The 25,552-nt window shown below is 42.9% G+C and overlaps 1 protein-coding gene and 1 long non-coding RNA gene across 2 annotated transcripts; one reads left to right on the top strand and one right to left on the bottom strand.

Moving 5' to 3' along the window:
* Nucleotides 1-315: 315 nt before the first annotated feature.
* On the bottom strand, nt 316-12,671 carry LOC134171238 (uncharacterized). Its single transcript, XR_009967553.1, has 4 exons — nt 12,590-12,671; nt 8,432-8,571; nt 3,702-3,753; nt 316-1,072 (listed from the first exon to the last, which is right to left on the bottom strand). It is a non-coding gene; the product is annotated as an uncharacterized LOC134171238 (long non-coding RNA).
* A 10,469-nt stretch (nt 12,672-23,140) lies between these two features.
* On the top strand, nt 23,141-24,431 carry RRS1 (ribosome biogenesis regulator 1 homolog). The gene has a single exon (XM_062633271.1). The coding sequence runs from the start codon at nt 23,222-23,224 to the stop codon at nt 24,299-24,301; it is 1,080 nt and encodes a 359-aa protein (XP_062489255.1). The 5' UTR covers nt 23,141-23,221; the 3' UTR covers nt 24,302-24,431.
* The last annotated feature ends 1,121 nt before the right edge of the window (nt 24,432-25,552 follow it).

Raw genomic sequence — 25,552 nt, 5'->3', positions numbered from 1 at the left:
TTGTAGAAGCTCTCTGTTTTATCTGCAGCACTTGAATGTTTGATGGAGTAAAGCTGTGTGTGCTCTAATACATAAGGGACCACAGAAAAGCAGCAAAAAGGACCAATTTTCTCATTTTAATCCAATAATTTAGTCAAAGCAACAGTCAACAGGTTGGAGACCTGGGCTCAGTGACGTACTCTAAGCCTTACATACCACTCCTCCAGAGCCATCTCTGAAGGCAGAGAAAAGAAACTGTAGACAGAAAGAATACATGAGAGCATCTAATCAGATGTGTAGAGCACTCATCTGAGAGAGGAGAAATCAGCACTTCAGTTTCTGCATCAGCTATTATTTATTTCATCAAATGGCTGCCTGATATAAACCACAAACATTAATTGGCACAGAGGGTTGTGGTATCAAAGTTCTTTGTTCTTGTTCTTATACCACAAGTAACTATGGATTCCAGTGAAAAATTCATAAAAATTACATAATTCATTTGCTTCTTTATACATCAACTCATCAAAAGCCTATTGAAATAGTTCTTCCTGCTCCCTGCATCACACAACCCCACTAATCAAGCCTGGAAGTTTGTTAAGGTGATTAATACAGCAACTCAGTCTTTTGGCATGGATTGATGTAAAGGTGGAGGACAGAATGAGGACGGAGCCAGGCTCTTTTCAGTGGTGCCAGTGCCAGGACCAGAGGTAATGGGCATAAACTGAAACGGCGGGGGGGGGGGGGTCCCTCTGAACATCAGGAAACACTTTTTCACTGTAAGGATGACCAAGCACTGGCACAGGTTGCCCAGGGAGGTTGTGGAGTCTCCATCGTTGAAGATATTAAAAAGCCAGCTGGATATGGTCCTGGGCAATGTGGTCTAGGGCGGACCTTCTTGAGCTGGGGGTCAGACTAGATGACTTGCAGATATCCCTTCCAGCCTCAGCTGTTCTGTGAGCCTGTGCTTATTTCACTCACGGGGTCTGGAGGAGCGCCAGTTGCGTTGTGTCAGTAGGGTATTCCAAGTGCTTCAAGGCTGCCTCATGAGTACCAAAGGACTCAGGCACCAAAGTTTGGAGACTGCTGAAAACCTCTGCAGAAAAGAGAACCTTGTAAAAAGTAAATAGATTACTCGGGCACATGGCACATTCTGCTTTGCCCTAGGGAAATCTACTGGAAAAGGTCAATGATTCCATTTATTTCTGACCCACTTTAAACTCTGTGCAGAGCACATGATTTGGTGAGCTCATTTACACTGGCTTGAACAGCACAGTGAATATGCCTTGGGTCCTAATCATTTCAATTAACAAAATCTAATAATTTTGACTGAAAAATGAAAGCATACTCTCCCTCACAGCCAAATGCACAGGGTCTCTATTAATTTCTGTCAATCTATAAAGTGCAGTTAGGATTGTCTCCTCTCTTTGAGGGCAAATTCAGTATTTGGCTGCAACCTGCCCTCTTTCCAGTCTCACCTGTCACTCAGTGGGAAATCCACAATCCCAGGAGTTGTTTCAGGACATAGTTTGTCCTTCCAACAAAGGGCATCCTGTTTTTCTTTGTTAGCTGGTCTTCCTTCCCTCAACAAAACCAACAAAAGCCTTACATAATTAAAGCTGTAGCTCTGTTTCAAGGTGTTTTTAAAGACAGTCTGAAGGAATGTATTAACAACAATGCACACAGCAATGTGAGTATAAAATGGTACACAGATTCTCCCTTAAACAGTGAGAAATGGTGAGAAACAAATTGTTGTGTTATGAAAACTGACTGTGCATCAGAAGCAAATTAAAACAATCTGTCAGAGGGCAAAATGTGATTTTTCTGGAAAACTAGAAATATAATCAATGGTGTAAGTGTTTGAAACAATAGCAGAACTCTATTTAAAAGGTTTGTAGCTTTATTTTTCGGTAGCTCCCTCTAGCTCAGCAGCTGGACCAAAATATTTCTAAGTTTAGACCCATGAAGATGCAGACTAAATATAGGATGTAAAACAACACTTTCTGAAAACAAAACTCCAAAATTTTCAGCTGTGGGTGTCTTTGGTAAGAGGTTCACTCTTAGGTAACTGGATGCAGATCTTACTCATTTCAGTGGGAGTTGTGGGACTAGGTATTTCTGAGCTCACGGACATTTTTATCCAGCCATGTCTATGTACATGAAGGGGTTTTGAACCCGATCTTCATTTTCCAAACCATTTCTTTTCAGCTACTTTTTTCACTCTGCTTCCCTATCTAAACCTTTTTCTCCTCCGTTCTTTTCTAACAAAGAAACACATCACTCTGCTGAATCCTACACATCTCCAGTCTGGAGATCTCCTTGCTATACCATCAAACTACCTAATTTTGATGACACCAGGAGGAATGATATTCCCCTCTAGTAATACTGGAAATACCACAAGATGTTGCTCAGTGAAGTATTGATTGGTTTCATTTCATGTCATCTTTCAGTAACATATGGAATGTAAATTCACAAGTTGTAGCAACAAAACAGGAGGGAACAAGTCCTGAAGTCACAGACTCCTTCATAAAGTTGGGGAAGTTATCATGCTGTTCAGCCATCAGAAGTCCCCCAGGAGGTGCAGGGCCAAGCCTAGCTATTACCAGGTGTGGTGTGCATATCTTTGAAGATATTCCCCTTCTCCAGCTGCAGCAATTAATCTCATCCTGCATAATTTAAATTGAATTGCTGGGAAGAGTCTGGTTAATGTTATCTAGCAAGAAGGAGACACTTCTCTTCAGTATATGCATAAAGAACAAAACTCCAATAAAACTAATTGGGATCATTTTGCCGTCATGACCTTATGTCAATCTTAAGTACAGAAAGTAACAGTAATCACAGAATAAACATCAGGCAACAATATTGTTTCTGGCTCAAAACAAGAAAGTTAATTTCAAAGTTGGAGCAGTTACTCTTTTCCACATAAACTGTAACACTTCTTCAATGAAACTTGACCCACTCAAGGCAGAATGAGAACTATCCTCCTTTAACAAAACAACATATGACTACTCTGTCCTCTTATCTATGACTAACCCCAATTAGAATTTACTCTTTTTATAAATATTCAGGCATCATTTGACGTACTGTTGAAGCAAGATAGATCTGAAACCATTCTGGAAGAATCACAAAGATCATTCACAGGAGGCAAATGCACTCATCTGTGAGAAATGGGAAGTGAAAGCTCTACAAGGATGGAGCACTCTCAAAGTATCTGAAGCACTTGATGGATCTTTTCCCACCCTCTGTGATTAATAGAATGCATAAGCTGTTCAGTCTCCAAGCATTTTGCTTGAGGAAGCTTTGATTTGAAAAATGAGACAAGTGCTTCCAGTGCTGTCATTGATAGGAAATTAGGTGATAAAAGAGAGCGCATTTAAGCAGCTCTTAAATATTCATAATTAGAGCTGTCAAACTGCTATACTATCCCTCTCTCTTCTTGCATTTACCCAAACGTTCTGTCAGGAGTAATGAAAACAGCAAAGCCAGGGGGATGCGACAGTACTGAAGTGCTTCAGAAGTAATCACAGGAGGACACCCACAGTGTGGTGGGTTTTTTTGGCCCAGACCACAGTACAGATACAATCATCAAGTCAGATGTACCTAACAGTTAATTTGCTATGTTGTGAGGTTTTGAGTTACTTTTCCTTTAATGAATGGCACCATCAGAGGCTTCTCCTTCTACTACTTCCCCTCTGTCTGGTGCAGTAACAGAGCATTTGACTTACCAGCTTTTGATTGTTTTTCTAGAATTCCATCCCAGGATGATTTTTCTCATGACTGTGAAAAAAAAAAGAAAAAATCATCTAATGCAAAATTATTATAATAATTAAAAATGGCTAATTTGTTTTAATATTATGAAAAAAATTATATGCGTATATAGATCTTTTGTTTTCTCACAGAAGAGGCTCTCAAGACAGGATATCCCAAATATGAAAGCAGCTATACTCAAAAAAGGAGGGATTCAATTGTTATGAACTTCATTAACTTTTGTTTTAGCAAGTTATTAATTTAGAAGAACTCCAACTCAGCTCTACTTTTTTGGTCAATGCGGCAAGAAACTGCAGAACTTTATCAGCAGCCTGAGATGTGTTTGAACAGTCAGCTGTGCAAGCAAAGCAGCACTACACATTTCAGGTTGCTCCTGACTAGACCAAATCTCTGACAGGCGTTTCCAGACAAGCAATATCTGCTTGGGTGCAAATTCTCACCATTTGGTTCATACCTACAAAAACATCTGCTCCTACAGAAGACAATCTTTGCTTCTTTTATGTTTTTCCATACAGCTTCTAAAGGTCTTTCTGTATTGGGAGGAACACAAGCAAGCTATAGCTGCAGCAATTCAGGTGCAGCCAAGGACTTAACCTGATGTAAAGCAAACTGCAGTGACTTCCAGTTGCCTTCAGTGTCCACTAGGTTGACCCTTAAGGAATAGCAAGGGTGGACTAGAATGTGTCACATAGCAACTGTAACTACTGCTGGGACCATTTCTAAACTAGAACAGTTAAAATATTGACTTGAAACCCACCTGAGAGGCAGAGAGCAATACAAGGCAGTAATTGGTAGACAGTAACATCGTCCTCTGGTTTTGGTATAGGAAATGAAGACAAATGGCTTTGTGTGCGTGAATAATCAACTTACTTCCAAAGACTTTGGGATAGGTCATTTCCCTATGCTAATGAAACAAGACTTACTTGTAAAAATGACACGGATTGGCATTTCAGTTTCATGAAATGAGATATCTCTCTTTTCTGAGAGGTATCACATGGTTAGAGCTAGGAAAAATAACTGATTGACAAAAAATATTGATCATATGGAAACTGATTTTATAATAGCAAGCAATGAAAAATCCCAAATACTCCAGAAATGGAACTGAGTCCAGGACAGACTGTCCAGGTGGAGGATGCTGTACACCCCTGCATGCCCAGCTCCAGTATCACATGAATCACCAGCAGACTGGCTCACAGCTGCACATAAGCACAAGCACTTGCAAAACTGTAAAGGGCTGTAAGGAGGACTGGACTTTATGGCTTGTTAGGCTGTATCACTATGATAGTCTTTCTGGAACAAGCAAGACACTATTCTTCATTCCTTTGTGACAGTGGTGGGTGGATACCGAAACATTTCTGCTGTCACTTTTCGATTTTATGTTATGTAGCTTCACACTGAGCCTTAATTTGCTTCTTTTTATAGCTCAAGTGTAAGGAATACAGTTGAACAAATGTCACTACCCCCCCCCCCCCCCAAAGAAACAACAAACCTGCTGTGAATATTGATTTGCATTTCTGAACAAATTCACTGGGATTACACTCCTAGCTCGTTTCCAACAAGTAATCCGGTGAATTCTCTAATGAGAAGCAACTGCAACAGTGAGCTGGGAATGCTGTGCCTCAGCCATCAGGCAGGATCAGGTCTCCTGGGGACAAGTGAAGGGGCTTTGGCCAAATACCTTAAACTAGTCACCCCTTCTCGCCTAACAGGACCTGGCTACAGCTACAAGGACAGTGACACAATCTGGCTTCCCCTTCATGCAGGTCGGGACATCCAAAGCCCTCAGGGAGGCCATACTGAGTTTCTCCCTCAAAGTCTGCAGGAATACAGAGCAAAAGATATTGGAGACTTTTACTCCCTCCCCATTCCTTTGATGGATGGATCCACAGAGCTGACCTACAGGTGTTTTGGGAATCACTCCTGAATTTGGTAGCATGCGTGGGGAGCAGGGTGCATCCTGGTGTAATAGAAATACATAAAGCATAGCTGTATAAGTGCTTTCTAGTGCAAGGAGCACCCTGGTTTTAATGTTATACTGAAATATTTACAGTATCTTTGTCTTTGACCATGCAGAATAAGCAAGAGAATATTGACAGCACTATAGAAACAGAGCAGCAAGTAAACAGCTTTAAATCCAGAGTCACTGAAGCCAACAGGAAATTTCTGAGGGAGCTGGACTGGATCACACTGTTGACTACCTCTTCACAGACATTTTAAAGACGTTATCTACTGCTTTTATACTGTACCCAGAGCATAGGCTGCTGTACCTGAAAGCCTGTAGTTTCAAAGAGAACAAAGAATAGAAATTGCCACCTCTCTTCTTTCTCTCACAAGAAAACTGGTTCATTTCTAGTGCGATTTTCTGCCGGTCCATCCCTCAACTGACTCACCTGAGGTCAGGCAAGTGCCAGTGGCACATGGGAGTGGCAGGGTTCCACAGCCACGGAGGCAGGGGAAGAAAATGGCACCACAACCCTCTTTTGGTAACACACAGCCCCTAAAGAAGTTATCTGTATTATCACTGCGCCGTGAATGTCCCAGCGCATGAGTCTCCTGGCGCTGGATGAAATACATGCAGCTGCCATGAGAGGCTACCAAGTAGCACAGAAGATTGCCTGGAGTAAGATCTCTGGGCACAGGATCCACTGGATAACACCAGTCTCACTGCCGTGCACAACCACTTCTTGACATTACAGGTTGGATGACCAGCTGCATCTGGTATCTCAGGTCAAAGAATTGAAAGTAGGTGAGACATAGTTGGGGCAAGAAGAGAGCGTTTAGCAAGGCCAGTCAAATAAGTCTGGCCAGTTGACTGGCCTGCTTTCCACCTTTAGCCCTCAAGAAATTAGTAAAGATTTTCAAGGAATTCCTTAAGAATTTTGATTACTACACCCATTTATAGCTTCATCATCATCTCAAAGCACCCAAGTGCAGAAGAAAAACAGACTATGACTAAAAATGTAAGCAACAGAAGAAAAGAAACAGGAAAAAAGAGTGGAGGAGGAAAAAAAATAACTCTTCAGAGGAGATAAAAAGAAGGAAACAAGAAGGAAAAAAGATTCTGGATAAGGAATATATATGTAATACCTGGAATGGTCTCTACCTGTCAAGGTCCCACACAAGAAAGAGAGGATCCTCTCACCTACCTGTGACACCTACATAAGGGCTATACTTGAGTTACTCAAATTGCGACTAAGTTTACTTGAGAGATAAAGGCACTTCTAGGGGAAGCTTTGCCTTGTCTCAAAGGAGATATCCAGAATATCTAGTGTTTCTTGTTTCTCTCCACTGACTCTAAAAGGAGCCTAAACAACCAGCTGTGTATGGACACCTATAGTGTAGACACCTACTTAGTTGAGGTTAATACCACAGTAATGTCCCCCAGACTCCTGCATGGTCTCATCTGCTTCTTGACATACTCTGAGCTCTGTGTTTCCCACTTCTCAAAGACAGGTGCTCATCAGACAAAAGCTGACATACTGCCAAGCTGGAGATCAGCTGAATGCTTGGGAAACCAGGACCTGGCACACAATACACAAGACAGGTAGACTAAGATGTCCCAGGGTATCACTGACATGCACAGTCAGTTTCTAGCCATAAAGCCAATGTCTGGACAAGTAGCAATCAGTGTATTCCCCCTACTGTGAAGACTTTGATAAATAACGTAGAAACAGCTACTATGTCTACTTCAAATTTGCCAAATACAACTGCCTGTGGTAATCTGCCCTCCACAGGCTGGGTTCAGCTCCTGTGTAAATCTTGCTGAAATCAGGGAGAAGCCTTAATAGAAACAGAGCACAAGCCCTAGTAGAATGACAATAGCAGGCACATTAAGCAGCATACTAATTCAGTTCACTAAATTGGGCACTTTCCCACTTTATTTAAATAATTATAGTGAAAGAGACATTTATAGAATGAAAAGTTTGGAACAAAGTTCAATTTAAACAAAACTGAATGAAATAAAAAGGTACATTTTCAGTTGGCAGAAAGAAATAGACTATATTTGGATTTCGGTCAGAAATTCAAGGACTGTTTTTATCGCCTCTAAATATGGCAGCAGAATTCTGAGGTCCCTGGTTCTGGAAGTGATTCTGGAGGCACATCCTTTTTGGAAGAAGATTAGGGTAATTTTCCACACATTTGTGTTTATTAATAGAGAGGGGAAGAAAGTTTCAGCTGTCTCAGAATTGATTGAACCTTGTATGAGCCTCAGTGCCGCGAAAAGCTTCTGTCCAGAGCTTGTACTTCCTGCTTTTAACAGGCATCTTGCATCAAAGCATTGCTATTTTTAGTCATCCACCTCTTCTTCCCAAGAGAAGTTGAAAAGTTACTAGGAATTCATGATCCATCCAAGAATTTACTTTTGAATATGTTTTCAGGCAGGTATTCAAGTAAAATGATGCTGATTTCAATTCACGCTGATGAGTTAGGCCATGAACGGTGATGATCCCAGTTTATGTCCGTGGTGGCCTTCCAGAGGGTGCTAGCAGAATATGCAGACCCTTGCTGAACAATGGCATGGCTCAGCTACTTTCCTCTTTTCTGGGCTGCCAGCCTGACTAATTGCTGGCTTTCAGTATTTTTGGACGGATTTGGGCCAACAGCCAAATGACCTTGAGCTCACTGTGTTCTGCCAGCTGTTCTGTGACGCTCCCTGCCTACTTCTCTCTTCCCTCCCAGTTCTCACCTGCAGAGCTCAGGGGTGCCGGCTCACCCCAACAGGACAACTTCCCTTGCCCCCTTCTATCCAGCAGAAAACATTCTTCAGACAGAAAAGGCCACATTTCTCAAACTTGTTGACTTCAGTGGAATAACTTCAGGTTTTACCTGCAAACCAGAGTGGGGATGTGCAGTGAGGACCTCTGACATACCAGTGGGGAGCTCTGGGGTGACACAGCTCTTCCAACACTTTTGTGCTCTCCACACCTCTGACCTGAATTAGGCAGGAGGCACTTGCCAGGGCTGAAGAAGCACTGAAAATTGGAATATTTCCATGATCCAGAGGTGTGATTGCAGTTCTTCCAGGCACACTTGAGTCACCTTCAGCTGCTAGCTCTGGCACAGACAGCAAGCATTTCTGCACAGACTGTGCAAATCTACCCAGGACCCTGGGTGAACATTTGGCTGCGAATGTCCTCAATGTCCCGGATCCCCTGTTATCTGTACCCATGCCAGGAAAATTCAGGTGAGCTCAGGATGGAAAGGAGAGCCACAGTCTGCCCCTTGAACTGCAGAACAGCAGAGGTATAAACCCAAACACTGAGTACATGGGACCTCTTGGTACTTTGAAAATGCAAGTGCAGTTGTTGGCACACTGGATGGAAGGGATGTAAACAGACTACACATCCCTCCTGAAAACCTCCTGTGTACCTACACCTGCACCAATCTCCCTCTGAAACAGCATCAGGTTAACTATGCATTCATAGAATCACAGAATCATTCAGAGGCTTTTAAACCTTGTGATGGTACTGGAAGAGGAAAGCAGAAAGCAGGGCACTTATATATAATGAAGGCATTTACAGAAGCAAGACTCTTTATCTGTTTACTGTGTGTTACCAAATAGAGGATTCTGTGAGCATGTGCATCAGATAATTGTGAAAAATGTATCTGCATTATCTTTGTTAAATATCTCACTAATGTGAAAGAAAGACTAAAGGTCATCTGTCAAATGTAGTTGTGAGGCAGGAAACAAAAATCTCTTATGTTAGATATCTTGAAACCTTTAGGCTCATGATACTTTTCTGGAACAGAGAAAATGTGATCAATGAATCATTAGGAGTCCTGTGCCTGACAATGGAGGTCAAGAGTGCCTTTTGATGATGAGTTTAAGATGCTTTTATTAACCTGTCTCAAGATGGTTGATTGCTTTCTAATGGGATGAGACCCTCTGCAGCACTTGAATTTTAAGTATTTAGAGATCTTCACTGTCAAACACTTCTCAATAATTCTTCACAATAAATGAATTATTGTGCAAATGAAACTCAAGGTAGTTTTTAATAAAATCAGAGAGATTTTAGTATTCTATAAAGACTAACCATGCTTTACAAAGTATTTTCTAAAATAAAGGTAACTAATAGGAAGAAACCTGGAAATGAATGAGGAACTAGGTGGATCTCATTTTCTTTTCACACTAAGTTTCTGAGTATGTAAATACACTAATTTCTAATTCTAACTGCCTCCAGTTGAATTCTGGCTCATTTATAACAGTGCATATGTGAGAAGAAATTAATTCATTTATGCTCACGTCCTAAGGAGCAAAGCCATTTTCAGCCTTGATGCTTTTTGATACAAAATCTATTTTGTATCTCATTGGCTATATAGATTACATTCTCATTTGCTTCACAATTCTGTTACACAGAGAAGTGCAAAGGGATGTCTGACTACATGAGAATCAGGCCATCACACATAAATTTTCACTCCTGTTTCAAGATCCCAGTTCCCATTTCATTCCCGAAGTGCATAACAAGTAAATCCTTTTAAATCCACCAGAAATAATGAATAGCAAAACAGAGTAAGGAAGATCTTAATTAGAGGGGATGAGCAGCAATATTCCATATATAAATGGCTGCACATTTTGTAGAGTTAGAATAGATAGGATTTTGTTCATGCGCCCTTTTTAAAACTCTAACAGTTTAGGCTTTCTTCTTGAAAAGTAGATTGAGTATCACTTCTGAATTTATAAGCAGCAGAGGACAGTGTTTCATTAGGTCCTGCCAACCCCAACTATTCTTAGTAGATGAGTTTCCTGTATCCTGTTTTCACCTTATGATATGTTAGAAAACAACTTAAGTCACTAACTAGGCTGGTAGCTGTTCAAATTCATATAACTTCACTTATTTATTGTGCAGCTATGTGGCATAATGCTCAATTGTCTCATCTGCCATCTGCTTTAGTGTCAAGATGTGCTTTTTCCAAGTGACATTCTGCTGTCAATTGAAGCATTCTTGACATTTCTAGATGTCTTTGTTAAGAAGTTTGTGGTCTACTTCATGTTTCCACAAGAAAGTGTTACTGATCAGTACCACCAGTACCATGGGACTTGCTGTTTCTGGAAGACTAAGGGACTGCTCACCCTGCCATTTCTAGGCAGCACTCTAGAAAATTCTGAGGCTTTGCAGTCATTTCTTCCAATTCCCTGCCAGTTTCACTTCTCAGTGAAGGATTCCGATGGCTTCACCTGCTCTGTTTGATATTTTGCTCTTTACTTTCTCTACATGTTCAATATTTTTCTGACACTACATGCAAGTATGAAATCAGAAAACTTAATGCTGGTTGTGAGGCCTTAGTCATCTCACACAGGTCAGGACTGCAAAGAGTTAATATGTTATTGAGATGCTCAGCTTACTGTTCTCAATTTAGTACGGACTGTGTACTGTACTATGGTATACTGTGTACTGTATTGCAGTCTATAAGGGGGAACCTCTCATTAGGCAGCACTTGTGCACAAAACATTGTTATACTGCCTCACAAGCCAAATATGAATCAAGTGTGTGATGATGAAATAAAAAAATTAGCCAGTCTTAGTCTTGGTGGGGGGTTGGAACTAGATGATCTTAAGGTCCTTTCCAACCCTAACTATTCTATGATTCTACAATTTGAGGTACTAAAAGGGAGGCCATTGGCAAGACCTGGGAAGTACGTTACTGACTTTCATTTGGCGTATCAGTGCCTAAGAAAGATGTAGGCATATTTGAAAGCTTTCAGGGGGACAGCAACAAGAATAAAAAGACTGGAGAACCAGCAACAGACAAGGATGGCTTAAAAGCAAAACTATCATCACTGTAATTTCTGGAGGTCCTACCCATTTGCCACGCTGCAAGTGTGTCATTTTTGAATCCCTGACTCAATTCTTTCAGCCCACAAACACGAACATGTTCTCTTGAGGATACTTTTAAAGATCCCAGGGAACTGTAGGGAACTGTGGGAGAGGCTGTCTTGCTGAGGGCTCATTCACAGTGCCCACGTGGATATAATGCAAGTTACAAGGACGTTAATAATTGTTTTAGTATCTGCAAGACTTTTTTTCCCCTCACATACTGCTTTCAACAGCTTGGCCTAATTGTGTTCTTTGAGGACACCTAAGTGTATCTTGCAAATATTCGCCTAACTAACTGTGTCCTAACTGTATCCTCAGAAACAAACACCACAGAGCAACTCTTCAGCCTGATTCTGTAAAGATGTGTCCCTTCAATTAGTCCCACTGACAGTCTGTGCACAAAACTAGGCTTGGATAGCTGGCAGAGCTGATGTAACCCAAGGCCAAGTCACACCTGTCAAGGATTAGGCTGTAAACCTGTACTGCAGCAATGAGAATATTTGGTTCACAAAAGCTTTCAGGAATAGGCCCTGCATAGATTTCATAATGCATTTAAATAACTTATCTTAGACACTGCAAAAAATAAATGGTTTGTGCCACACAGAAAAAGGTCACAATGACACATTCCAACAAGAGGTAATTAACGTATTATTTGGCATTTCATTTGTCAGTTCTTATAACATGGTGCTCATGGCCAGCAGTTACACAAGGACTCTGTTAGCAGAGAAAAAGTTCATTAAGAATCTCTAAAAGTTGCATGCAACCATTATTAAGTATCACAGAAGGTATTTGCAGACTTCCACTTTTCCGCTTTAGGGTTTACACTGAGAATAAATACAGTTTCTTTGCGAGGTGCTTCCGATAAAATATGTATGCTGAAACAAAATATACGTCCAACCATCCATGCTCTATCAGCACATAGGCTCCTTCATTTTGATACCACAGTAAGAATGAGGGGCTTTGATGTTTTGCTCAGTGAAATACGCCACTGGGGGATTTTTCATCCAAAACTTGCAGTTAAATACACACCTCACTTCAAACCCTGAAATCAGCAGGACTCTTCATGTGCTTGAATACCTTCCTGAATCAGGCTGCAAACAACTGGCATTTTCCCACATAGCTTAGCTAATGAAGCTGAGAGATGAAGCCAGATAGCAGCCAACATATGTTGGTTTGTCTCAACAGCTCTCATCTAACATTAGCTCTCATTACCTTGCCAAGCCCCGCTCACTGCCCACAACTCACGGAAAACCTGGCTAAATTTTGCACTTCTCTACCTAACAGTCATGTAATGGCATGCTTTTAGTGCTGCTACAGTGACAGTTTGCTAAAAATATACAGCTAAAGTGTGTCTTCTGGACTCTGAAGTTCTATCATCCCATTCATCTTCAGACAGAAGCATAGTCTGAAAGCAACTTTTCCTTTAAAATTGCTGTCATGCTCCACCCTGAAAGATGGCAGAACAAAAAGTATTTCAAGTGATTTCATGGACATGTACATCTGGGCGTTTTGCAAAGACTAAGTTTGCAACAATCTGTTGAATTTTCTATATCATAATGAAATCAATTCAGAATCATAGCCATGTGTCCTAACGGATCACATCTCAGCAAATCTGCGCATAAAAAATGATAGGTTTCTAAAAGGAAGGGATCAAAGCTCCAGTTCAGAAGGTTCTTAAATTCATGCTCAATTTTATCTGCCCGGGTTGAAACATTAAAATCTAAACAAAGGGAAACACGCGTGGTTAGCTTGCAAAACAATCATTCTTAGCTGAACGTAGGTAGAAAGACAGATTGACAAGTATATTTTATTCCTATATGTATGTAACCTTAAACTAGTATAATTTACATGGAAAAGGACAGCAATCAATACTGCAGTAGAAGTACATTTTTCCTATATATAGAACAAAGATTCCATGCCACCTTGAAGACTACTGCTGAATCCATTGAGACTGTGTACACAAATCTGGGAATTTCCAGTCCAAAAGCAGCCTTTTTAGCAAAGGAGATGTTTGACAGTATCCATCTAATTTTCTTTTTGTTCAAACTGTTTGAGTTTAGAGGGTATATTTAGAAGATACAGGCATAGTGTCAGATGTTTCCATCATAATTCATAGCCTGAACAAGAGCATCTCCCAAGACCTGTGTATATCCTCAGTACAGCCCTAAGCCACCTAAAGTTTTTTTTTGCTTTCTCTAATCAGCAAAAAACATAATGAGAATATGCTTTATCTAGAGCTGTTTTGCACAGCTTGAGTAAATTGGAGTGAAGGAAAAGCTGCAGTCATTCAAACCATTCATTTAAAGAGATGTTGCTCTCCTTCTTCCCTACTGATCCTCTACAACTCATTTATGAAGTATTTTTCCATGTAGCTTTCCTCTTCCTCCCTCTACTCTCTCCAATTGTAAATGTCTGTATTTTCACTGATGTAGGATACAAAGGCCAGCAAAGGTCTTACCAAGTGAGTGAAAAGCAACTGCTTTCCAATACATAGCACTGCCCACACCAAACGTACAGCTGGAATTTTCCATGATCCTCTAGTTGATCGATAACATCAATAATGGTTAAGTCATAAGCTTAATTCACAACTCAACTATTTCTCAAACTTACCACCAACTATTTCTCAAACTTACCACCACCTGTTTCTCACACTTATGACACCATTCAAACATATCACACCATTTTTATCAGTACATTATAAGAAAGTTAAGCCTGGCTCACATAAGAAAGTTAAGCCTGGCTCACTCACGCAATTTAGTAGGTACTTCTCCCAGGTCCCCAGGAGTGATCTGTAAACCTGCAGCAGAAACACACGTTCTCACACACCTTGGCAAAGCAGATGGCTGTTTGGTCCACCAACAAACTAGTCCAGTGATACACTGTGGACTGGAACAAAGTTGCCCCACAGATCAGAGGAATTCAAGCTTGGTGCATCACAGAAGTAATTAGAAATACTGACATGATCATGGTATAGACTAAGAATAGCTTCAAATACAAGAGCAAATAAGTAAACACAGCAGAAATAACAGGCCTTTAAGGTCTGCTTATTAATGCAGTGAAGGATAAATGACAGAAGGGATGAGAGCAAAACAAGGATCCAGGTGACAGGTTACTTGGAGCACCTCCAAGGCACTCCAGATGGGTCTGCAAGAAGTCAGGAAAGCACTGGGAAGCCCAGAGAGGAGACAGGTGCAGGATCATCTTCAAGAGAAAAGGAAGATGTCTTTGTCAGAATTGGGGATATTTGGAGATCTTGAGTGCAAATACTAGTAAATACCTTGTAAATACTAGGAAGAAAGGAGCAACAGTGCAGCCCAGCACACACACTCCTATTTCCATACAGCACCTCATGCTAACAGGTAGTCCCAGCAGCAAAGACAGAACATGAGCTGTGTGAGACATCTGCAGGCTTTAAACCAAGCGTTAACATTATTGCAGATTCATTTACCCCTGGCTAAAGAAGCAAAACTTTTCTCCTTTTCACTTACTATGTGAAAAATACTTATTTCTCTTCATTTTATTACTTCTAACTACTGCTACACACAGAACTGCCCTCCCCCTTCCTTAGAATTTCCTTAGTAACTGAGGAAAATTACAGACTTGAGCAGCTCCCACAGTGCCTGTAGAAGGAGTCTGGAAACTGAGATTCTACCCCATTTTGCAGGTTTGCCCCTTTCCCTGTAGGGCAGAAGCTGCTGAACAGAGGCACACTGCAGAAAACTAGAGGAATAAGGATGCAATGTGCAGAACAGCTGATTTGTTTTTGTGGTGGCATGAGGGAGGCTCTGAACAGCTCAGAGAATCTCATCCTCTCTGAGGACTCAAGAGCTCTGACTGCAGATTAGGACAGGGATTTCCTGTCTCAGCTCTGAGGGCTCAGATTCATCATCAGCAGGGAGGTTATCTTGTGATGGCCAACATCATTCCTGTTCCCAGTTATCCCCCGACCCCTCTGAGATGCTCCCAAACTCTTTGCAGGAATTGCTCTTTGCTGAGCAACCTGTTTAGCCACTGGTTTAGTTTATAGTGTATTATCATAAGGTAACACTGAACTGCTTCCAGTTTCCTTTAATGAACCAAGCTACAAGATCTGGTTGCTACAGGAGGAGTCATGGGAGATCTCTGCTGCTACATAAACAGTTATGCCATCTTCACAAGACAGACTTCTTCCAGAAGAGGTAGGCTGCTGTAGGCATGAACCATGATTTCTCCTCCAAGGGAAGCCATCCCTGCTTGTGAGTCAAGCTGTGGCTGATTCCCTCAGTGACAAAGCCAGTTTGAGAGACTGATATTCTCTCTCGAATGCCTAGGCACACTTTCACACTCCCACCCCACCCCAGAAGCTACCTCCCTCAACTATGCTGATTCAGCTACCTTGTGAGCATGCTCTAAAACCTGTGAATTGATTGTGTTAATTTATAGGACTTATTTTTCAGTGCAAGAACTATTTTAACCAAATCTGATTTCACTGGGTAACAACATAGAGGCACAGCTTTAATCTGTATGACATTCAAAATTAAATATATTTATCAGAAATTCACCTAATTTACACCAAACCACAACATACACCATAGGTAGAAGTTCATAGAAGCTTACAGAAGATATTTGCCTTACATGAATCACCTGTGGTTACATGTGGTTGAAAACATTCCTAATATCTTGGATTGAACCTATAAAGTGCCATATTCCTGGGTACAGAAAGATCTAAACCAAGAGATTTTTTTCCCTTTCATTGATAACCATCAGCGGAAGACATATTAGCAAGACCTTGAAGTGACTACAAGCAATGTAATTGAAACATCAAATTTGAAGCGCAGCACTTAGTACCTTTTACTTGGACACCTACAGTGTACATTATCAAAGTAGCTTGTGGGAGGCAGAGTTGCACACACAAACAATTTTGCTGCTTCATGGAAGAACCTGCATGCACGGTCTCCACTCCTCATCACACCGCCTTCAACGTGTATTTCATCACGCTGGTGTGAAAGGTAGCTTTAAGAACACACTACTCTGAAAACACATTGAGGACAAAATTCCCTCCTGATTTATCAGCCTTGCTGATAAATGGAAATGTGGAGGATAAAAGGTTACAAACAGGGTCTGGGGTCCTCTTTCCTTGCCAACTGTCATGTAGTGCTGAGGTTTTGAAAACACCTCTGGCAAGCAGCACTTCAATCACTGTCACACAGGAAGGGCTGGGAGAAGATTCAGGCAGTTGTGGTGCATGAAATGGTTGTGGCACATGTATGAAATGATGCTTTGATCTATGCCTAGCCTCAGGTTGAAAGTTTCCCTGATAAGCCACTGAAGAATGATTGTCCTAAATGCACTGCACTGTCTTGCTTTGAGATCGAGTTTCATCCCTCTTCCTTTAATAAAAATCAACATTCAGATCTCACATGCACACATGAATGTTGCTATCTGACAGGCTTAGCCATGTGTATGCAGTATTTGCACATGTACATAAAAGGCTGATTTTCCTATTGAAAACATGTCCCAGGAAGCTTTTTCTAAGGCCACGGTTAGAAAATTGACTAATGAAGGCATTAGAATATAGGAGCTGGCACAGTCATTGTCAGCAGACATACAGAGATTAATGTTACTCTCAAATTCACATTTGAATCTGATTTGTGTCCTTCTACCAGTAAAACTCCATAGTGACTATGGCACATCCTTTGTGTCATCGATGAAGACTTGCATGTTCCATCTCCCTCCCAGTGTCAGAGACATTTCCAACCATGGACCAACCCAAGAACAGAGGAACAGGTTTTGTTCTTCTCGTTGCAAAAATATGTTCATTGGTCTTTTTTTTTTAACCTGTAGAAGTAATCTTATGTCAAAAAGTAGGTCTACTGTAGACAGGTGATGAGAAGGAATGACCCTGGAAAAAGAACACATTACTATGCTGCTGTTCTTCCCATCACTGTCTGATGAAGTTCTCACTCTGTTCTTTAAATTGTCCTTAAAAACACCTAATAAAACCAAGCACATCATTGCTGGTATTTCTAATATTAAGACCACACTACAAGAAAACTTTCTTTAAAAAAATAAATTAGGTCACTGTAAAGCTCATAAAAAAGCAAACCACATCACAGCCTGATTCCCTAATGCATAGCAAGATAGGAATCAAGCACTTGGGAAGGCCGCAAATTAGCTTAGCTTACTTTTGTTTACCCAAAATCTGCTCAATGAAACCACATGGGCACAGCCAGTCAACTGATCAAAATAGATTATGGTCTACCAATCACTTTCCATAATGCCTGCAGTCATCCGAATCTCCTTGCTATCTTGCCAGCTATCTATGTTCTGGCTTCTGAACTAAAAATCAGGTTCTGCTTAGTATCCACTCATAACTGCATTTCCAACTACCCAGTCTTAGTTTTGGAGCTAGAGTTACAGCTTTCTGAGTTCCATCTTCATGGGGTTTTTAGCATTCTGCTAAAATCACATTAAATCTTATGACAGGAAATCTAATCCTGCTCATTTACAACCCAGAAATGTTTTTAAGCATGAGCACAGGTAATATCATCAACATCAATAGATCTTGCTTAGAATTAAGCATGCCCCTTTGTGTATTTCTATTAAGGCCTTACATTGGTGAAACCACAAGTAGGAATGACCCATTATCTTTAATGAGTGATTTAACTCTTGTAATAGTAAAAGCCATGACTACCTAGGCATATTTTTTTCTATACTGCTGAAGTAAATCCTGGTATTTTATAGAAGATGGTGGCTCAGGTCTTTGAAATTTTCTTTTATTCCTTACAGACAGTTTTTTCACATGATATGGACTAATGAATAGGAAAAAGTCTTTGTTTAGACACATTTTCACTCCTGTGCTTTATTATTTGGACTGCAAAAGCAGTTACAAGCCCCAGGAAATAAGATACACACTGAAATACATTAAATACACTTTACAGGGGTAAAAAATGTATCAGGAAGAAGAGTTTGGTCCACAAACTGTTGTACTAAATTTAGCTTCAGTGAGCAAACAACTTCTCTCTTACAGGAAGAAATTCTACAACACAGATTTTTACTTCAAAGTGTACTGAACAAAGTCAGTGGAAAGGAATGAGCTGGTGACAGTATGGGTATTTTAAGGGCACTTTCTACTATTTGCCAAAATTACCAGCACTTTGGGTTTTCCTGATAAAAGTGTTCTTCATAATGATCCTCACAGCAGGCTTACGAATTGGTTGAATCATCTTGTAACTACATCTACTGCCATCCAGAGGTAATTGGCAAAAGTCTGAAAAGTAAATCTAAGTTAATGGTATCTAACAGTGAGACACGAATACTGTAGATTAGAACAGTTCCTATCAAACACAAACTTAAAAGCTGTAGCCCAGCAGAGCAGAAACTACAAAAAATAAAAGTTAAGTAGGATAGTTCTTTATTCCTTTCCAGCAGAAAACCAAAACCAACAGTATGTCACATTGATGCTACAGTTCTTTTGGTGCATCACGTATATCCTGCATTATGCTTTCTATTAACGTCTCGGACAAGTGTTTCTGCAAATTACACTCTGTTATCTTTTGTTTTTCATGCAGACCCCAACTGTAGTTAAAAAAAGCAACCCAAAGCCCTACTAACTTCACCTCAAAAAAAGCCCGCACTTTGCAACAGCATCCAATTTCTGTATGATCATATCACAGTAAGGAAAGTAAGCAAACACTAAGGGATTAAGCACATACACATGTGCCATGACATGTGTCACTATTGTTCATACTGAACAGATAGAGAACCTCATGGACAGAGAGAGTAATGATGAAATTGTTTAAGTATCTATAGACTGTGAGTGCCCACAGTTAGGGATAACTTATTTCAAGTCCTATGGCTGAGCACTTGCAAATGCATCCACAGGTAGTTCCAGAAATGTGATATTTGAGATTCTAAAACTAGGAACCCAAAAGCAGAGATGATAAAAATGAATAAACATTTCTAAAACTTCATCCTTTAAAAAAATGTTGGAAAAGTCCATTAAGAAAGCTGGAGGAAACATGAGATAATAAAATCATATGTTTCCTAACAGCTAATTCTATTAATTCGACATTGATGTCACCATTTCATCTTTTCAAAAGCCCAAATTTTCAGCAGTACAGACACACCTGTTCACTTATGAGAAGCTCTGTGCCTGCTTGTAATTCTCAGCTCTAAACCAGGCATTCCAAGCTGGAAGAGTGGCTATGATTATGACAGTGAGCATCTCAGAAGCCACTTCTCACAATGGGATAACTTCCCAAAATATCCATGACTCTACAAATCTTGTTTGATTTACAAATCCATTCAAATATTCTTCCAAATGCCACCTTCCCAACCACATTGTGAAATCACAAGCTCAGAAATGTCCTGTCTGACTAATAAACCATCGCTAAGTACAGCAGTTATGATTTTGCAGCCAGGCTTCTCTACCAGGTACCATTGTGCTCAGGACACTTGAAGCACAGCTGAACGAGGCTCCTTCTTCAGTATGACCTGTACTTAAAGATTAAAAGGTTTGTCATTGCCAGGAAACTAAGCAGATATTTTCTTCTACACATCAGGAGAGGGCTAAACTAAGACTACCGAAGTTCTGCTTGTAGTAAGTACAGCCTGACTCTGCCAAGGAATACAGTAAAACCATCCAAGATTTCAGTTCAGTCAGAGTTTCTCCCATGCTCTTTAGAAGACTGAGTCCTTGAAAAGATGCAAGAAGCTTTTTCAGAATTATTCTCTAAACAGATATTTAGATTATTTCTTTGAAGGAATTTCTTGAAATAGTTTTAAGAATGTGTTGGAACTTGTGACAAGTTTGAGACATAGCTAATTTGCTGAAAGTGAGATTTTCGTAAACAGGAAAAAAAAAACACTAACACGCAAGCATTTACAGATTTCCTCTGTTGATTATAATTGTTACTGTTGAATCCTTTGTGCAGACTAAATACACTGAATCAATTCATCTCCTCCAGCAATGGAATATACAACAAAAAACAGTAAAAGGAGAAAAAAGGCCATTAAACAAAATTCACCTTTGAGCTCCATCTGAGACAAAGCACAGAATTTCCTGACACTGATCCATAATCATAACGGTGCCCCTATTACACAGCTATTGAAAAAAACACACTGAAGCAATTGAGTAAAAGAACAGTCCCATTTACTGCACTGGGACCACTTATGCAATAAATAACAATTTCTGGAATATATAAAAAGTCTGAAATTCAGTTCTACACAGTAGTTGCCAGAAAGTAATTCTTGCCTAACCAGGTTCTTTTTTTTACCGTCCTTAGCCGGTTCATGCTATCAGGTAAAACAAGAAGACCAGTTCCTGGCATGCACTCCTTATTCTGTTCCTGTGACACACAGTAAAATCATGAACGCTTAAAGCAACTTTGGAAGTGCAACAGATATTACCAATTACCTCCTCTCAGTTGCAGACATTCACTTGAAGGGTTCTGTGCTTTGTAATAGTACAGCACAAAATAACTCAAAAGAGTTAGCTGCATAAGGATAAACCGGGAGGGTATAGAGATCAGTGAAAAGGTAATGATCAGGCTGCTGAAACAGTAGACCTTGCAGTTCAAAAGTATAAATTTATGCTTAAATCTAAAGAGTGCATGTGCATATCTTCAAAGAACTGCCTTTTAAAAAAATTATTTTAGCTGTAATTCCAGGCAGAAGTATGAGCTGTCCAAGACAGGGAACAAACTATTATTCAATGCAATGCCATCTTGTGGTAAACGGGAAAGCTGTCTCTGCCAAAAATGCACAGGGACGGGGACTCTGCTGCTCCGCAGTATACAAAACGTTCAGAACTGCTAACTTGAAAACAGAAATATATATATATATTTTAGTATAGTTAGACTTACAAAATGTAAGTTGTGATATGCAAGGCATTAGAATTTGAGAATCAGCTCTGGAGTTCTCAGTACAGGAAAGACCTGTTGGAGGGGGTCCAGAGAAGGGCCACAAAAATGATCATAGAATCATAGAATAGTTAGGGTTGGAAAGGACCTTAAGATCATCTAGTTCCAACCCCCTGCCATGGGCAGGGACATCTCACACTAAACCATGTCACCCAAGGCTCTGTTCAACCTAGCCTTGAACACCACCAGGGGTGGAGCATTCACAACTTTCTTGGGCAACCCATTCCAGTACCTCACCACCCTAACAGGAAAGAATTTCCTTCTTATATCCAATCTAAACTTCCCCTGTTTAAGTTTGAACCCGTTACCCCTTGTCCTACCACTACAGTCCCTAATGAAGAGTCCCTCCCCAGCATCCCTAGAGGCCCCCTTCAGATACTGGAAGGCTGCTATGAGGTCTCCACACAGCCTTCTCTTCTCCAGGCTGAACAGCCCCAACTTTCTCAGTCTATCTTCATATAGGAGGTGCTCCAGTCCCCTGATCATCCTCGTGGCCCTCCTCTGGACTTGTTCCAACAGTTCCATGTCCTTTTTATGTTAAGGAACCAGAACTGCACACAATACTCCAAGTGAGGTCTCACAAGAGCAGAGTAGAGGCGCAGGATCACCTCCTTCGAGCTGCTGGTCACGCTCCTTTTGATGCAGCCCAGGATATGGCTGGCTTTCTGGGCTGTGAGCAGAGCACATGAGCCTGAACGCTGCAACCGGTTCATGTTCATTTTCTCATCAACCAGCACCCCCAAGTCCTTCTCCACAGGGCTGCTCTAAATCTCTTCTCTGCCCAGCCTGTAGCTGTGCCTGGGATTGCCTTGGCCCAGGTGTTGATGATCAGAGGGATGGAGCACCTCTCCTATGAGGAAAGGCTGAGAGAGTTGGGCTTGCTCAGTCTGGAGAACAGGAGGCTCAGGAGAAGCCTTAGAGCGTCCTTTCAGTTCTTAACAGGGGCCTACAAGAAAGTTGGGGAGAGATGCTTCAGCAGGGCCTGTAGCAACAGGATGAGGCATGATAGCTTTAAACTGAAAGAGGGGAGATTCAGGCTGGACGTGAGGAAAAAGTTCTTTACAATGAAGGTGGTAAAATCCTGGCACAGGTTTCTCACAGAGGTGGTGGATGCACCATTCCAGGGATGGCATTCAAGGCCACGCTGCATGTGTTTCTTCTCAGAATCAGCTCAGAATGTCATGGCCATATAAACCAGATCACTGTGTAGGACCCTCTGTATATTCTCCCAGAGCTATGCTGTTTATTAATAGAAGGGCAGTATCTCTGACCCGGCTGACCCGGGAATGCAGGCACTGTCACCTCACTGGTCACTATCCCTGTCTGCCCTCTCCCTCCGCTGCGGGTGGGCTCACCCACACCACCTGCCTCGCTCTATGGGGAGCTGCCCTCCAGCACTGCAATTTTGACCCTGCCACCAGCGCTTGCAGGCATTGTCCTACACCAGTGACTGTCTCACATAACGACACGCCACCAAAAGAAAAACCCAAACCCATGGAAAACCTCAGGAGAAGGCCCAGAGAGAGCCCGTTGGAAGTAACAGCTCCCACACACGTCCTCTTCTACCCCATAGCCCCCGGCGCTGAGGGGACTACATTTCCCGGCAGGCATTGCACCGAGCCCTCCCGCCGGACACCGCCATTCCAGGCGGGGCGGTGCGCTTTCCGGCACGGTGACCAGGAAGGGTTTCCCTGCACTTCCGGGGTCTCCCGGTGGGAGTAGTTCGCACGTGTGGGAGCGGCCCGGCCCGACCGCCGCCATGGCGGCCGTGCGAGTGGAGGAGGTGCTGGCTGCCGCCGAGGAGCTGGAAGCGGAGAAGCGGCGGAGCGTGGTAGTGGAGAAGGAGCTGGAACTGGAGTTCGACCTGGGCAACCTGCTGGCGCTGGACCGCAACCCGCCGCCGGCGGCGGGGCTGCGCGGGGCCGGCCCGCAGCGGGAGGCGCAGCTGCTGGCGCTGGCCCGCGACAACACACAGCTGCTTGTGGCCCAGCTGTGGGAGCTGCCGGCCGAGCGCGCCGGCGGGGCGCTCGGACCGCTAGTGGCGCGGCTGCCCGAGCCGACCTTCCGCCTGCCGCGGGAGAAGCCGCCGCCGCGACCGAAGCCGCCGACGCGGTGGGAGCAATTCGCGCGGCTGAAGGGCATCCGGCGGCGCAAGCGGACTTCGCTGGTGTGGGACGAGCAGGCCAAGGAGTGGCGACGGCGCTGGGGCTACCAGCGGGCCGGCGGCGACCCGGCCCGCGCCTGGCTGGCGGAGGTGCCGGCGGGCGCCGATCCGGAGGAGGACCAGTTCGCCCGGCTGCGGCGGGAGAAGCGGGAGCGGGTGGCGCGTAATGAGCTGAACCGACTGCGCAACCTGGCCCGGGCCCACCGGGCCGGGGCTGCCGTCCCCGCCGCGCCCCTCCACCCCACCGGCCACCAGAGCAAGGAGGAGCTGAACCACGTCGCCCGGGTTGCCCGCGTCTCCACGGCGTCGCTCGGCCGCTTCCAGCCACGGCTGCCCAAGGAGCCGGCAGAGCCGCCATCCCGTAGCGGCGGCAGGAAGCGCCGCTTCGAGCCGCTGCTGGGCAACCTGGCGGCGGAGCGCAGCCGGCAGCTGGAGCTACTGAAGGACATGGGCAGCAAGAAGCCTGTCCTCGACATCACCCGTGCTGTCAACAAGCAGCTGCGCCAGGAGGAAGCCGAGGCGGCCGCCGCTAAGGGCAAGAAGCAGTCGCAGCGGGGGAAGCGCGGCCGCCGGCAGCAGCGGACTGGCCGCAGCAGCAAGAAGAGTGCGGCCCGGCGACAGCAGCAGCGGCCTAGGGGCGGCAGCACTGGTGGCAGCAAGAGAAAGAAAGCATGAGGGACTACATGGAGCACGGGGTTAGAGGCGCCTGCTGAGGTGTGGGAAGGGACTGTCACTGCCAGCCTTCTGCCTCGTGCTCTATTCCCACACCTATTTGTCAATAAACATGGTCCGGCCTTTCTTATAATGTCCTGCGTGTGGCTTTTAGCTGGCAGCCAAGGAGGGCTGTGTTCTCTATCCAGGGGAAACTGGTGGTTCGTCGAGGGTGTCAGGAGCCCCGGGTCCCTCCAGGCAGGGTGTTTCTTTGGGACACTCAGGTAGTGTTATCAGGTAATACTTCACTGCTGGCCGTGGCTACAGGACTCCCAGGGAGGACTGAAGCTAAGCAGAGCTGTGCTCTGCTCAGGGCAAGTGGCCTCATGGTGGAGCTCTTGCTCTGTAAACCAACTGTTGCTGCTCAGCTCTGTAACGGGCTCAGTTACAGAAGGAATGTGAAAACTTACTGTAAGCCTTATTGCAGGGCCTAAGAAATAGTACAGATTTCCTAGAGAGTTCTGTTGAGTAAAAGAAAAAAAAAACCACCAAAGTTGGTGACCAACCATTGAAATAGAAATTTATATTAACAGCAGTTAAAACATGAGTTTCTCCTTGTATTAATAGTAATATGTCATTTCATGGAAATCGTTTCACAGTGTTTTTCTTTACTAAGCAGTTTGAGACCAGAAGTTATCTCAGACTTCTGCTTATTATTGTTTTTGACTTTGTAGTGTCTCCTGTACATGTGAAATAAAAGAATACACAGTTAGCTGCCCCAAAGTGTAGCTTACCTACAGGACCGATGTTGTTCCCTGGGGCCATTCTTGGTAATAGCGGAAGTAAAACAAGTTCCAGCAATCTGAAGTAAATTAAGTTCTCAAACTTGAAAGTAGTAAACTCGTGAGTGCTTACTGTTATAATATTTCTCTGCAAAAGAGTTTTTGAAAAAGGTGACTCCAGTTCTGTTGTCTTACTCTGTTTCAGTTCAGTGGGATGGCAGCATGTGCAGAAAGCAAAACCTCTGTAAGGCAGTTGCTGAGGGCAGAAGGGGTACATACACCTTGGAGCTGAAGGGATTTGGGTGTCTTTGATGGACTGACTATAGTGCTCAACCTATGGGCTTTGCTTAGGATGTGTTGTTCCTTGCCACTTAAATGTGCCTCACCACTGTGCAGAGCAGACTGCACCACTACAGGCTGCTTCGGACTTGCTGGTGGCACAAATGGTCTTGTGGGCACAACCCACTGATACCAAGCCTTCAGCATAAGCAGA

Source organism: Pezoporus occidentalis, unplaced genomic scaffold (genome assembly GCF_034315485.1).
Source record: "Pezoporus occidentalis ecotype Australia unplaced genomic scaffold, CSIRO_AGI_Poc_V1 ctg4, whole genome shotgun sequence".
Lineage (NCBI taxonomy): Eukaryota > Metazoa > Chordata > Aves > Psittaciformes > Psittacidae > Pezoporus > Pezoporus occidentalis.
Note: the sequence above shows the minus strand (reverse complement) of the source record. Positions and strands in the feature narration are given on the sequence as shown.